At 40.2% G+C, this 14,812-nt stretch overlaps 1 protein-coding gene across 2 annotated transcripts; it reads right to left on the reverse strand.

The window, feature by feature from the left end:
• Positions 1-1,225: 1,225 nt before the first annotated feature.
• On the reverse strand, positions 1,226-14,271 carry LOC146573283 (E3 ubiquitin/ISG15 ligase TRIM25-like). 2 transcript variants are annotated; one of them, XM_085277992.1, is made up of 11 exons: positions 14,142-14,271; positions 13,284-13,902; positions 10,919-11,014; positions 10,572-10,805; positions 8,452-8,620; positions 8,336-8,362; positions 7,945-8,013; positions 7,758-7,847; positions 5,763-5,900; positions 5,586-5,645; positions 1,226-5,502 (listed from the first exon to the last, which is right to left on the reverse strand). In XM_085277992.1, the coding sequence occupies exons 2-11, from the start codon at positions 13,878-13,880 to the stop codon at positions 4,970-4,972; spliced, it is 2,013 nt and encodes a 670-aa protein (XP_085134118.1). In that variant the 5' UTR covers positions 13,881-13,902; positions 14,142-14,271; the 3' UTR covers positions 1,226-4,969. The 2 variants fall into 2 exon arrangements, with proteins under 2 accessions (XP_085134118.1, XP_085134119.1); XM_085277993.1 differs by lacking the exon at positions 8,336-8,362.
• Positions 14,272-14,812: the final 541 nt, after the last annotated feature.

Consider the following 14,812-nt stretch of genomic DNA (forward strand, 5'->3'; position numbering starts at 1 on the left):
TTCCAGAATACTGCTGTGATAATAACCCCATTAGCTGAAAAAGCTTTAATGTTTAAATGACTAAAGAGATCATTAGTTATATTCATACAATCTTGGAGAAAAACTGGATGGTGGAAGGATGGGAAAACAAATATACTTCAGATGAGTACTTTTTAAAGTACTTTTAGTTGTTAACACACAGAGACTTGAAGCCTGGAGAGGTGGAGGTATGCCCGGGAGTGGAGTGTGATGAAAGTTAGTAGTAGCAATACGGTATACATGTGTGTGAATGAGAGGGAGACAGATGTAACAATGAAGATGCAACGAGTCAAAATAGTGAAGGCGGATGAGTTTAAATACCTGGGGTAAACCATCTACAGCAGCAGATAGGGCATAAGAGGGGTGAGGACAGGGTGGAGTGGGAGGAGATGAGTGTCAGGGTGATTTGTATGAATGATAAAAGCTAGAGTGAAAGGGAAGGTTTTAAATATGGTAGTGAGACCTGCAGTGATGGGTCTGGGCTGGAAACAGTGGCACTGACAAAAAAGATAAGCCGAAGGTGGCAGAGGTGAAGAGGCTAAGATTTTAAGTTTGCGTGAGCACAACTGAAGGATTAGTAATTAATACATCAGCGAGACAGCTGAGGTTGAGTGTTTTGTAGTCAAAGTTAGAGAGATAAGCGTGTGTGTCAGAGGAAGGATGGTGTATATTGGATAAAGGATGTTGGATATGGAGCTACTAGGCAGGTAAAGAATATATAACACAGGTTGAGAGTGTTTATAATGAATAACAGGATCAATTAAACAGCAGCTTAAATACATTTGAGAAGTATTCAAGGTGACAATAGACAAATAGTGTTTAATAATATTTATAAAGGTTAGTTATGAAAATCATGACAGGAAAGGGAAAGATTGCGTTATGACAAAGTGGATATCCAAACTGAAGATAATTCTCTGTCTAAATGTCTTAAAAATATTATTTAAAATTTGTAAAATTCACATTTATATACATTGTGCAAAAAAAGCAGCTGTTGTCAGAACTTTGCCTTTAATCAGCGCCATATAATCCAGTCTGGCATCCATAACAGGGCAGCATTAATCAGCTGCTCTTCCTGGCAGCCTCAGGTCTAACATCTGAACTAGACATGAGATGTGGGCGGGTGATGTCGATATGTGGCAGCAAAAGAGCAAAATTCTTTGACCTGCATCTTATTTGGCTTAAAGTGTCTTTAAAAGAAACAAAGCCATTTGAGAATCAGAAAAACCCTTTATTAGCAATATTCACTGGTTAACTTGCAATGCAGTTTTTGATTATGCAATATAGCAATTCAAGAGAATACAGCATGAACACCTTAAATATAATGTACTAACAAGCACTTTTTCAAAGACAGTAAGAGCACAAGATGGTTAACCACTGAAGCGTTACAGAAACACATGTACTGCTACACTTCTGTGTGATGCAAAGACTACAGTTAAGCTGACATTCACTAATTTACACAGAACAAATCATCTCAGTCCTGGAGTCTGCTTAAACTCAAAGTACTACAGGAAGTTAAAAAAAAAAATGTTTTGATTAATTGTATACACCACTATTATGTGATTTCAACGTAAGGTAGTAAGAGTACACAAGTGTCACCACGGTCCAGGAAAGGTATTGATAGTTTCTTAAACCCTTCTATGCTTTCTCCACTGTGATAAGCTGATTGCACCACACAGGATCAGATCCAGTACACCAATATCAGTGTACAACCTAAAATTATACTTAGTTTATGGATTGCACACTGTTTGTGTGAACCTTTCCTTGCTTATCACTCAGTCTGAACAAAAGTGTCTTTTGAACCTTTTAAATATAGTAAAGTTTGTCCAACTTTGTCAAAAAGAACAAAGTTAGGAGCTGTGACTGAACCACAAACTTCACTGTTAAAGCACACCGAAGATGTTCAACACTTAGTCTCATTTCTATAAGATGCACGTCTGACTCTTAAAGTGATCACTATATTAAACACTTTAACACCTGGTGGACTGGAGTATGCCACATCAGGAAGAGAGTCGTTGTTCTTACAGGCCGGAGTAAACTTTGCTACAACAAATAATTTACCCCTTTGAAACCGTACGTTTTGCTACATTTCCTCCACCTTTTTAAAGCCAACAAGGTTTTCTGATGGCTTGTTAGTTTAGTATGCCTACCATAGAAAAACGTGTATAGCATTTTATTTCTATGGGGCATCCCATGCAAGCATGATATCCCAAGATCAAATCCAGGATCTGATCAGCTGCAGATAATCGGTGACTCTTGCCATAAAAACAACCCAAATACAAAAGAGGAGAGAGACTTTCAGAACATGATGAAAACAGAGGAAACATGGCTTCTGTTCCCATCAGTTGAAAGAAGTGAGCATTTGGAGCTGGGTGATACAAGCTACAGCATAGATTCTCTTATGCTGATAAAATTTCCATGACATGTGCGGTGCTTGTGCACATTAAGCAGCCAATCATGTCACAGAAACATATTTTAGAAACTGACAAATGGAAGTCACTCTAGCTTCATATCAATCTTCAGATGTCAGGTATTTACAAATAATTTCTTCGTTTACAGTTTGGACAGATTTGAGCATTTTTGTAACGTAACGCTGAGGCAAATCTTTAAAGTCACCACACATTGTTCATATCATGAAAAACTGCTGCATCACCCAGTCTTAGAACCTCAGTTCCCACACTCTAAAACAAAGTCTCCACATGCAGAATTGATATCGAAACACTACGCAAACATGTGCTTCACAGGTAGACTCCCTGCTTGATCCAGCTGTAGTCACATCTGTTCAACAGTGCACGATACATAACCTGCACAGGACACACACTGTATGTGTGTGTTCTGCAAGAACTGCAGAAAAAGCAGGAAATAAATAAACTCTCCGAAAAATAAAAACACCACAAGGAAACCCTGACACCATTGAAAGTGAAATTATTGTATACATTAAAAAAACAACATACATTTATATGGTTTTTATCTTTTGAGTTTAGGTCTGTTGTTTTTTTTCTATCCTGCTTTCTCTCGACACCAAGACATTTCATTTTGACTTGATGCAGTTTTAAAAGCAAACTTTGTTTTTAAATACTTTTCTTAAAGTGACTTGAACACATATTTGCTTCACAGTCACTAGAAAAATACAGGATATAGTGCATTACCTGCGTTTTGAGACAAATTCATTTAAATGAATCAGCTGCTGAATATCACATCCAGCACAGATAATAAAAGTTAATAACATCAGATATGACATGCTATTAACTCTTGATACCCACTTTGGTTGTTTGCGTAACTCTGTCTACTAGTACTGTCAGACAGGACCGAGAAACCGCTGCCATATATTCCTCAGATCTTACAGACGTTATTAGCAGAAAGCACTACTAATCAGGACATTCACATTCTGCGTCTCAAATCGAGCATTTCTGTTCTCCCACTTGCCATTTTGAGATCGGCAAGTACAGCTACACGCATTGCACAGCAAGTATTTGGATGCACATGTGTAGCTGAACGTTTTATTACCCTCAAATACCACCAAGAAATTATCACTCAGTAGCAGGAGAGTGCATTGACAGCACTGATTGCAACAAGAATGCTTTGCTGCCTAACTTAGGCATTAACATTACGTGCTGTGGCAATGTCATCGTTATTGTAAACGGGTGGATGGTCATGGGGCGGTCAGAGGTTCAAAAAAAGTTGGAAACGGCCCCAAGATTTGGCAACTAGAGCAACAGTACATCAGGAATGTCAAACTCATTTCCCACTGTGAGCCACATACAGACCACTTTGATCTTAAGTGGGCTGAACCTGTGAAACTCCCAGTTCTGTCAGTATAAAGATGCAGTTTCAAAAGCACATCTCTTTTTCTACATCATAAGGAAGTCCTGCTGCAGCAAACAACAGAAATCTGTCAGCATGTCTCTGGGCTTAAAATGAAAATTAATAAATGTGTATAATTACAGGAAGGCGCTCATTGCTCACTGCCCAGACTGTAATTATAAAACAGAATATTTTTTATTAATTCACAGAAAATGCTTTTTTTTTTATGTGGACCCATTGTAAAAATAATTACATTTCTACTCATGTCTATCAGTTACCCATGTACTTTGATGTAGATGAATCGGCATGGGGAAGGTCTATACCCGCAGCAAAAGCTGTAAAACCTATGAAAATACAGTTAAGAGTCCAAAATATTTGCCCTTCTTCACATTTTCCAAAGTGGGCCAGTTTGGAATCTTTGTTTGGCCAATCCTAGCCCACGGGCCTCATGTTTGACACCCCTGATGTACATGAAAAGCAGTAACAGAAATCTCTATGAGACAGTGATATTTAACCTGATCAAACGTCAATAAAGATGCTAATCAGTTGTGTAAAGACAACATTTTCCTCTTCAACAACAGCTGAACAAATAGTTCCCAGAGAGCAGCTATAATCGGTCCTGATGTGAAAAATATCGTGGTTCAACTTTTTGGTGTTTAAAACATTCAAAAAATTATTGCTAACTAATTACTTTTTCTAATCAATCTTTTTTTGTTCCTCCATTTAAATAATTGTATATAATTTTATGTAGATTAAGTCTGTAATAACGAGCGATTGATTAAAGGTGCCCTGTGGAGCTTCTAACTACTGTCAGCACTGATGCATAGAATTTATGATGCCTCAATTTAGTTTCATGGTTATTTACTGAACCAGTTCATGAATCCAACAAGCCAAAAAAATGCAGCGACCAACACCTACACATGCAGTTAAGTAGAAGGCAGCTTGTTAACCATAATAATTACCTTGTTAATTACATAATGCATTTTAATAAATTAGCTTTGCAAAATTTCTTTCCTGCACTTTTAGACCTAAAAAAAATTTAATGAATATTCTACAGTTACGTATAGTTACATAGTGACAATAAGTGACGTGTTTACAAGAAAACTCCACTGGGCACCTTTAACAAAGAGCCGACTGGTTGACTGCAAACTCATTGCTGCAGCTTGCACAAAGTAATGAAGGAGCCACTCGAGAAAATCCAGAAGGCTGGATAGACAGCCTGAGCGAAGGGGAACATGAAGGAGTGGAAGGGATACGCCCTGTCAGCCACGTTGTAGAATGTAGCAGTGCCGGCCTCGCAATCCAACAGCACGCCTACGCGCTTTGGATTTGGATTAGCAAGCACGGTCTCGCTGCTGTTATGCCAGACTGACAACTTGACATTAAACCACTCGACGCACCAGGACTGGGCGTTGCGGCCCAGTCGACTGGTGGGGCCTTTGCGGTCGATGCTGTTGTAAGCCAAGCCTATGCCAACGAAGTTACTGCTGCTCAGTCGCACTTCCCAGTAATGGCGCCCTGTAGAGAAACCCTTGGAGGCGAGCACCTGGGAGCAGACAGCAAAGCGTTCGGGGCAGTCGGGGTAGTTTATGTGATCGTCTGACACCGAGGCCTTAGTGAAGTTCTCAGTCAGCGCGATGCGTTTATGGGCGGTCCTTGGATTGAAGGTGAGTACTGTGCCATCTGGAACGGACAAAAAGAAAGATCATTTCACAACAGCCACAGCTGCTGTTACCACATGATGGAAAGACACCTGCTACACTTACATTTCAGTAGTTCACTTCTCTTTTCAGCTGTGCTTATGTCTGGGGGAATATCTGTAGTTTCTACAATTAAAGACAAATGCGATTAGATCTCAAACAACAGGAACAGGCTCCCATAAACTAGTCCATTTCTGAGCTTTAAGCAAGGTTTAGCATAAAACGCAAAAATCTGATGTTTACCTGGTTTCTGTTTAGGTTCAGCTGCAGGAGTACGGCCTCTGGGTTTCCCTCCAAACTCCAACAGGTTTTCCATTGAACGGCCAGTATTTTTATCACCCATACCGTCCCCAGTGGTCTGAGGATTTTTTGGTTTGGGTTCTAGAAAAACAAGAGAAGTATTTATAAAATTAAATGTGCATATATCAGATTTAAGAGACAAACTCTTAAACGAAAGAGCGGCATGGACCTCAAATTTGTGGGAGGATTTTGTAACAGCAACGACGGTCTTTTGTCCCCCCTCATTCAAGAGTCAAACCAGGAAGCAAGTGAGCCATTTGTGTAGTTTCACCCATGTAAACAGTGATATCAGGTATATCTGCTTTTTATTGTAATGATATAGGAAAGCATATTTTGCCTCAGCTTTCTGTGTGCTCAGTGGGTGAGTCAGACATCAGCATTCTGAAATGAGCCACTAATGAAGCTGCAGACAGCTGCATGTGCACAGTAGAAAGTACAAATATTAAATTACAAGTATAAATATTTTTAAAGGCTTTTTTTAAATCAGAAATGAATGATGATTCCAAATATGTGGGAGTTTGTTTTTTTTATCCTGTTGACTAACAAATTTACAGTATGGAACTGCTCCCATTCATTTAGAGAGGAGCTTCAAATTAAGCGCAGTACAAATGTGAAGCAAACATGTAGAACAGTCATTCCCAAAGTCAAGAGTTCTGCAGCCAACTTAAACAAGAAAATCCCATCTCTCCCACTCAATCTAAATTTTCACTGATCAAAATACAAGATAAAGAGATCCATCCATCATTCGCTTATCCTTTACAGCGTTGCTGGAGCCTATCCCAGCTGTCATAGGGCGAGAGGCAGGGTACACCCTGGACAGGTCGTCAGTCTGTCGCAGGGCCAACACACAGAGACAGACAACCAGTCGCGCTCACAATCACTCCGACATTCACACATATGGGCAATTTAGATTAATCAATTAACCCATCCCCGCAAACTGCGTGTCTTTAATGGCGTCCCCGGAGTACCACGCAAACACGGGGAGAACATGCGAACTCTACACAGAAATACCCCAGCCTGACGGTGGAATTTAACTCAGGACCTTCTTGCTGTGCGGCAACAGTGCTAACCACTGTTCCACCGTGCTGCCCCAAGATAAGATAATGCTAAATATAGATAAAGAGATGTATTTACTAAAAAATGCTATTAAAAAAACCCCAATAACCATAAACAACACAGGCTGTTGGCTATAAATTGATAATGCCACGCAGTCATACGCAAAGTGTAAAGGTCAATGTGCAACCCAAGTGCCACTGGGTCACACAATACATTTTCTAATGTAATGGGATTACATTTTCTTGCAGCCCACCAGGGGGTCCCAGCCCACACTCTGGGAATCACTGATGTAGAGGAATACTTCTTTAATGGCTGTTGCCTGACCCATACCAGAAACCCATTTCTGTGCAATAAAAGTGCTTCTTCCTGTCATTGCCTTTCACAATAAGAGACTTTGACAGCCCTCTGTGCTGACTGCAAATCACAGAAGTCAAAACAAATAACAGAATTTAGGATTACAATAAAATCTATTTTAGTCTTATTAGATATGAATAACATTTATAGACATTTTGCTGGTTTTTGAGTTGCTGTGCCAATTAAATGGAAGATGACATTTTTCCTTATCAAACACTACAAATCTGGACTGATTTCATGAAGTGAATTAACTAAATTCTTTGAACTATGAGTTCAATTACAAATAATGCATGAATATAAAATGTCTGAATAATTTATCATTATTAACGGTGGTACTATACAAGTCACATCAGTAAATGCAGAGGCTAAAGTCATTTCCTGTACACCTGTAGTTCATTAAAAAACTGCATGACCATACAACTAAAATAATGAAAAATCTCCACAAACATATCATTATGTGCTCAGTATCGACAATATAGTTCAACCACAAGACGGCAACACAAAATGAAAATTAAAGCAGTTTCATACTTGGAGTCTTTTTCTTCTGGGCTGTTTTGGCCTGAGGACCTGGACTGTGAGACCTGGGGAGTTTAAGGTGACCTGGACTGGACTCCACCTCTGAAGAAGCAGTAAATAAAAGAACAGACATTTATGCTTGACCGGTTATAAAAATCTTGTTTTATAAACCTGGTACTGGACAGATGAATTGACTTACCATATTCCAATAAATTTCCGGAGCCCAGTGGAGACCCCACTGTAGACCACAGAGTAGTGTAGGCTGAACCTGGTTTTTCAATGAAAGCATGAACATTGAGTCATTACAGTATTGACTCTTTATCAACACTTAATGTATTCAACCTCGACCACAGAACGCGGTATCAATTTGAGTATTTTCAAAATATACTGTTCAGAAAAAAATTAAGGGAACACTTGATCAATATTAACTGCCTTGAAGTTGGTGTGATTTTTATCCTGCTCTCAGTAAAGATGTTCAACTTGAAATTTTCCTTCAACAAGATCCGATACACGATTTAAGTGTTCCCTTAAATTTTTGAGCAGTTTGATTGGAATCCTGTTTTCATTGGTCCCCACATGAAACAACTCACCAGCTGCCAAAATATCAGGGTTAACTTCTGCAACAAAATTGGACACCATCTTCACTAAACTTCCTCAATGAACCTTAAACTTTAAAACGTCAGACAAAACGGGTCCATGCACTCACCTGGTGTATTTAATGGTAGTCGGCTCTCGACGGGCTGTTTGAAGATCTCTGTCAGATGCTGCTTCAGGGCAGCAGCAAAGGCCTGTGATGCCAAAACCTTCTTGGAGTCCAGGCTGATTTTAGGGGAGTAAGGCTCAAAGTTAATAGCTTGGGGGAGGTTAAATGGTGCCTGAGAAGAGAGGAACACAATGTTGTACGCTCAGTCAAGATAATCATATCCCCTTTTACAAAATGTAATAAACTACTATGTGATGTAATACATTTATAATAAACAAACAGATCTATGTGTACACATGTGGGGTTTTTGTGATGGTTGTGTTAAAATATCCCTCTAACACAACTATCATAAAATCAGAAATCACATCTCTGTTAGAGAACAACAATTGTTTAGAATTAAATTATATTTGACTTATATAGCACCAAATCCAAAATACAGTTGACTCATGGGGCTTTATGTTGCAACATAAAGACCCTACAATAATACAGAGAAACCCACAACAATCAAACGACCCCCTATGAGCAGGTGGTGACAGTGGGAAGGAAAAACTCCCTTTTAACAGGAACCTCCAGCAGAACCAGGCTCAGGTGGGGGCAGCCATCATCCCCAAACAATACTATTTACATGCAATATATTGATTAGACGTTGCTGACAATGCCTAGCAAGCGGAGACTCCTCTGACTTTTAACGAGTTTGGTTCTAAATGCTTTACTGCTGATTGTAGGACCTCATTTGCTAGTTTCGAGTCTCGCTGAATAAAACATATATAGGGAGTGTTTTATTTATATCGCACCAGATCACAAAAACATTTGCTTCAATGTGCTTTATATTGTAAGGTTAGGACACTAAAATAAAGCAGAGAAAACTCCAACAACTCTGTGACTGTGGGAAAGTAAAACTCCCTTTTAACAGGAAGAACCCTACGCCAGAAGCAGGCTCAAGGAGGGGCAACTATGTGCCCTGACTGGTTGGGGCTTTTATCATTTTGGGTGGTTACATTTCTCTGTGAGTATATTAGGTGTATATGGTTGTTTTTGGTTGGAACAGCAGAGAGACGTAAGCCAAATACTCTCCTGTTTACAGTTAGTTGCCCCTCAAGTTTAAATGGTCTGCTGCCGACTCTGAACCTAAGCCCAGTCACCTAGGCTTTGTACCCAAACCTAGCTTACAAAACTCAATTATGTGACCCAATTGTTTAACCTGACCTTCAACAGGTTGGGTTTGGTGTCCAACCCGAACCAACAATGGCATTTAAAGCCAACCCAACAGCTTGACCTAACCCTAACTTCTTGTTTAAAGTGTCTATCCATAACCGATGTTGGGTGTGCTGCCACCCAACATTTAAAACACTACCTCATTTAAAACTGACCTAGCCCCATAAGCCCGACAGATCTGTGGCCTAAAGGTCGTAAGTGCCGTTTAGGGAGCTCAAGGAGCCTGAAATATTCTAACATGTTTAGGAAAAAAAAAAAAAACTATCAAAGCTTTTCATAATAAAGGCAATGGTTGGTTCTCCAAAACAGAGGGGAAGCGATTAGAGTTATGATAGCCAAGGAATTCTTCTTTGAATTTTTGCTATTTTTTTGGGGTCATAGGGAAACGGTCAACTTTTTTTAAAATTCCCATTTGATACATTTCACCCATTTTCAAGCAATAAAACTCAAACATCAAGGTCCAAGGTTCTGAAATGTGGTTTGCTTGGCATTTTAGATTCGAGACACACCGACTATGAAATTCTTGGCCAACATCACCATGGACCTTATTCGTTACCCCCTCTGTTCCTTGGAAACAAAAGCCATTCGTCATCAAAGTAAGTGGGGTGTTTGAAATTCTTCCAGCAATTTTCCACACAGAACATTTAACTAGTAGAGGGCCAGACCCTGATATCAGTCTACGATTGAATGGGTCAAGTTGGTATTCTTATACTTTGCCAAGCAAAATGAACATGCTGTTCACTTTGTAAATTACGGCTCACACTGCAGGAAGGGGAAAGGCAACATGAGGGTGCGGCTGCTTTTATCGTGATTCAGGTCTGTTTTAGAACCATTACTCACTTTTTATCATGTGTTAGTATGTTATCATTACTAGCAGCTGTATGAATTAACAATCACAGACGTCCCACCTGCAGGAAGGCCTGGGTTTGAGAGCGACTCAGCAGGCTGTGGATTTCTTCTTTAGCTTTCGTCATGTTGTCAACGTTGTCACCAAACTTCTTCATAAGAACTCTGAGTTTGGTCTGACCAGTTTCCACCTCTCGGTCCACTGCGTTCAGAGCTTCGCGCTCATCTTGGACCAACATCTCCTTCATCTGCTGATACTCAGCTGTCAAAGCTCTCTTCCTGCTGGTCGCCAAGTCCTGGAGGACAGGAGTGAGAAAACATTCATAACTGGATCAGCAAAGAAATAATTCAAAGTAATACAAAATGTTCCTTTAGCATCGTCTTTGTTTTTGCTTATGAGAAGTCTTACCTTTAGCTTGTTCTGCATGTCCTTCATTTCAAATATGGTGGTCTCATTTTTCACAATCTTCCCATCTAGCAAACCCAAATTGCTCCTCAGGTCAGACTGCAAAGAGGGAAACATGATACAGTCACTTACTTTAGCCCTGTCTCTTTACAAAAAAAAATAATAAATTAAAAAAAAAAATTTGTTGGCATAAGTGATAACTTTGGCCGTAACCTTGGCTTTCTGGCTTCACAATGAGGGTAAACTCCTAAATGGATGCTATGGTTATACTCAGGTTATCAAGTCTCTCTTTTCATAATTCAGATATTCTAATGACAGCATAACCAATATCGAAAGATAACAGACGTGCAACCCAAAATTTTAAAGCTGTGAGCAGCTAAAAAGGAATTCCACTCATTCATATTTTAAAGCAGTTCTCAAACTGTGAGACACCTGCCAGTATTAGGCTACGTTCACACTGCAGGCGAAAGCGCATCAAATCCGATTTTTTTGACCCTATGCGACCCATATCCGATAATGGTGTGACAGTGTGAACGGCACAAATACGATATTTTCAAATCCGATCTGGGTCACTTTCGTATGTGGTACTGAATCCGATACATATCCGATGTTTTAGAAAGCGACTGCTGTTTGAACGGTCATTAAATCTGTCTTTTACGTCACCGACACAAGACAGACGCCAATTATTAGCACCAGAGAAGACATCGCGAACGCTTCCTGGCCATCCAGTGAAACTGTTGGGAAGACAACGTGAACATTTTATTTGTACTGTATAATCTGCAGATTCTGACAGAAATCTGCAACTATCCTTTGAAGCACCACTCCTCTAAAACAGCAATAAGGATCATTATTAGGTTATTTACATTATTATGTAAATAACAAAATAACTTAAAGCAAAAATTGGGAAACGTAAAGTCCGAAGTCTTTATATTAAGGGCCATCAGTCAAACAATATTGTTTGGTCTGGGTCTAAACAGAGCGCGTTGTGTGTGAAGTCTTCTTTTGCGCATGCGGGCCGCTTTGAGCGTTCACACTAGAGAGCGTTTGCTGTCGCATTTTATTTGTAGTGTGAACAAGCAGACAAAAAATAAAAAAAAATAAAAAAATAAATCGGATTTGATCAAAAAAATCGGAATTGAGCATCAAGACCTGCAGTGTGAACGTAGCCTTAGTTTCTGCATCTGCAGTTGTGCAAGGACTACTAAGGTTCATCAATTTTGTCTCTTAGGTAAACGTAAGGCTCTGTGCAAACACCTGTGTTTCTGTGAAATGCCACACTATGATGTAGCAATTATGTATGGATCCTTCTGAGCCTCCAAACGGACATTCAAAACGTAGGAATGACTACTCGACCTCATCAGGTTGTAGTGTGCGGTTTGTAGGCCCTATACTATTTGAGGATCTGCGTGGGTGAATGCAAAGATCTGTTCTGAGTTGTCCACAAGGCACTGCTACAACTGAGTTAAAAGATGGACGTAGCTTCCATGTCTGAAAAGTAAAGGCCATGTCTAATATCTCTTTTCCATTAGAACCTACTCGCCTCGACTCAACTTTACTCTACTTGATTTCAGTCGTTTTCCATTACAACTGAGTACCAAGCTGAAGCTTACTTCAGCTCAGTACACATTTTACTGGTCACTGGTCTAAATTGCTAGTTTGAGCTCTTAATGAATAAAATATGATGCTCATTTTGTGAATTATGGTCCTATTTGCTGTCAGAAAGGAGGATGAATCAGGCTAGGCATATGTTATTCAATAATCATCCGTGTTTCAGTTTCTTATCTAGATCTGTGACATCTGGAAAACTACACAGCTTGAGGCTTTGCAGGACTCTTATAAATAGTGGGAGATGTCATGATAGCTACATCCATAGACTGTATCCAGGTACTGGACAAAAGTCCAGTCTATTGCAGCTCCTAGACTGTGGAACAACCTCCCGATTGCCATTCGCTCTTCTGAGACTGTTCAGTCTTTTAAATCTCGTTTAAAGACCCATCTTTTTACTCTGGCTCTGACGTAAAATAGTTTGATTATCATTTGGTTGGTTTCTATGTTTGTCTCGTCTTGTATTGTTTGGTAATTTTGTCTTATTTTATTTATTTCCTAACTTGTGACACACTTTGATCAAAACTGTTGTTTTTAAATGTGCTATATAAATAAATTTTGATTGATGGATTGAAAAGTGGAACTGGAACAACTACTCATCCATGGCATCTACCACTTTTCTCAAGTACGTGAAACTCAGGCTAGCCATCCTGATGAAAATACAGAAACTAAGACATAATTATGTTTTAACAGGAAAAATAAACCCATCTTTGTTTAGATGTGGCTCTTTAAACTTCTCAGGTGAATACTGACAAACACACACCTCTTTCCGGCTCCTTTGTTCATCAGGGGTTGTGAAGGAACATCCTTTGTGGACCTGCTGGAGGCAGAAGCTGCAGATTGGCCGATCATGCTGGGTGCAGAAGAGCTCCATCAGCTTGTGGTGGTCGGGGCAGATGCGCTCCAACAGGTCCCCGACAGGCTCGCTCAAGCTGTGCAGACGGAAAATAGGATTTTCCCGGTGAGGGCGCAGGTGCTCCTCACAGTAAGACGCCATGCAGGTGAGGCAGGTCTTCGACGCCTCTGTTTCCATGCAGGTATCACAGCGGAGGATCTCCTTTTTCTTCACTTGGCTCTCCTCTGCAGTCAGGTTGGGTTCGTTCTTGCTCGATCTCACTTTAAAGGTCTCCACGACGGCGGTGAGGACCGTGTTTTTCTTCAGCTCGGGTCTGGTGGCGAACAGGGTCCGACACTGAGGGCAGCTGTACGACTCCTTCCATGTGGCGAGCAGGCAGTCCTGGCAGAAGTTGTGTCCGCAGGGGATGGTCACCGGACAGTCAAAGGTGCTCAGACAGATGCTGCAGGTCAGCTCATCCTCCAGACTCATGATAGAAAACTGAGACTCGTCCACTTCGGCCATGATGGGACTGACGTGAGTGAGCCTGTGAGGCAGAAACGAAACTGACTTGAAGAGGCGGAAAACGAAAGTAAATTTTTTCGCGTTATTTCCTTGAACCTAATATTCGATACATTCGGTAAATTTTGTTTTTAAAAGAATAAAAATCCGCTAATGTAACATAAACCACCCTGCTATAATATATTTGAATATAAAGCGCGACACGTTTTTACATAAATCACAAAATTAAAGTCGCTTAAATATATTCGGACTATCCGTCATTACCTGGATTCGTTTGGGTGTGCAGCACGCACTCCAAATGGATAAACAACTTCGGACTTTACGCTGCCGTGTTGTACGCAGTTCACAGCTCCTGCGGAAGTCACTCCTCCCACCCTGTACGTGTGACTCAAAAGCGCACTTGCGCACACGCAGTGGACCACAGGCAGAAACCAGTTACATACATAATCTCTCTACCTGAAACCAAACTAACACACACGAGGGAAGTGCGTGACAGGTCACACGCAAACAGGGATAATGACAAAAGAACGGAAGGAGGAAAGCTTCTCCCTGTTTTTGTGTGCAGTCATCATTGTTTAGACTTTTAGTAGCATTCGCTGTGTCAGCACCATCAGTGATCCGGTTTATCCACAAAGTCATTTTGTGCAAAAATGAATTCAATATTTTACCTGAAGCTAAGTTGATCATATAAATTGAATAACTGCTACACATTAAATAGAATTTCTGTGTTTTATTTATTAGCGCTGTTTAAAGAAATCGTTCTGATTTGACTCATATGACAAGGATGCCATCAGGGCTGGACTGAGACAAAAAATAAAAAAATAAAAATCGGCCGTGGCATTTTTGGTCCAGGCGGCCAAATAACTGGTATTGAAACAGGTTTAAATCAGGTTGGTACAGTTGTTGTTGGGTTAGTCATGCAGCACGTGACAATA

The sequence above is a fragment of the Mchenga conophoros genome, linkage group LG6, assembly GCF_057382185.1.
Source record: "Mchenga conophoros isolate Kocher_MC1m ecotype Shallow Benthic linkage group LG6, M_conophoros_male_GT1.1, whole genome shotgun sequence".
Lineage (NCBI taxonomy): Eukaryota > Metazoa > Chordata > Actinopteri > Cichliformes > Cichlidae > Mchenga > Mchenga conophoros.

Bases quoted from the DNA above. Each gene is read 5' to 3' on its own strand.
- LOC146573283 (XM_085277992.1), bottom strand. From the start codon at position 13,880: ATGGCCGAAGTGGACGAGTCTCAGTTTTCTATCATGAGTCTGGAGGAT. The intron at 11,015-13,283 runs GTGTGTGTTTGT...CCCTCTTTGCAG, and splicing joins AACAAAGGAGCCGGAAAGAG to TCTGACCTGAGGAGCAATTT. The intron at 8,621-10,571 runs GTGGGACGTCTG...CTCTCTTCTCAG, and splicing joins AAACCCAGGCCTTCCTGCAG to GCACCATTTAACCTCCCCCA.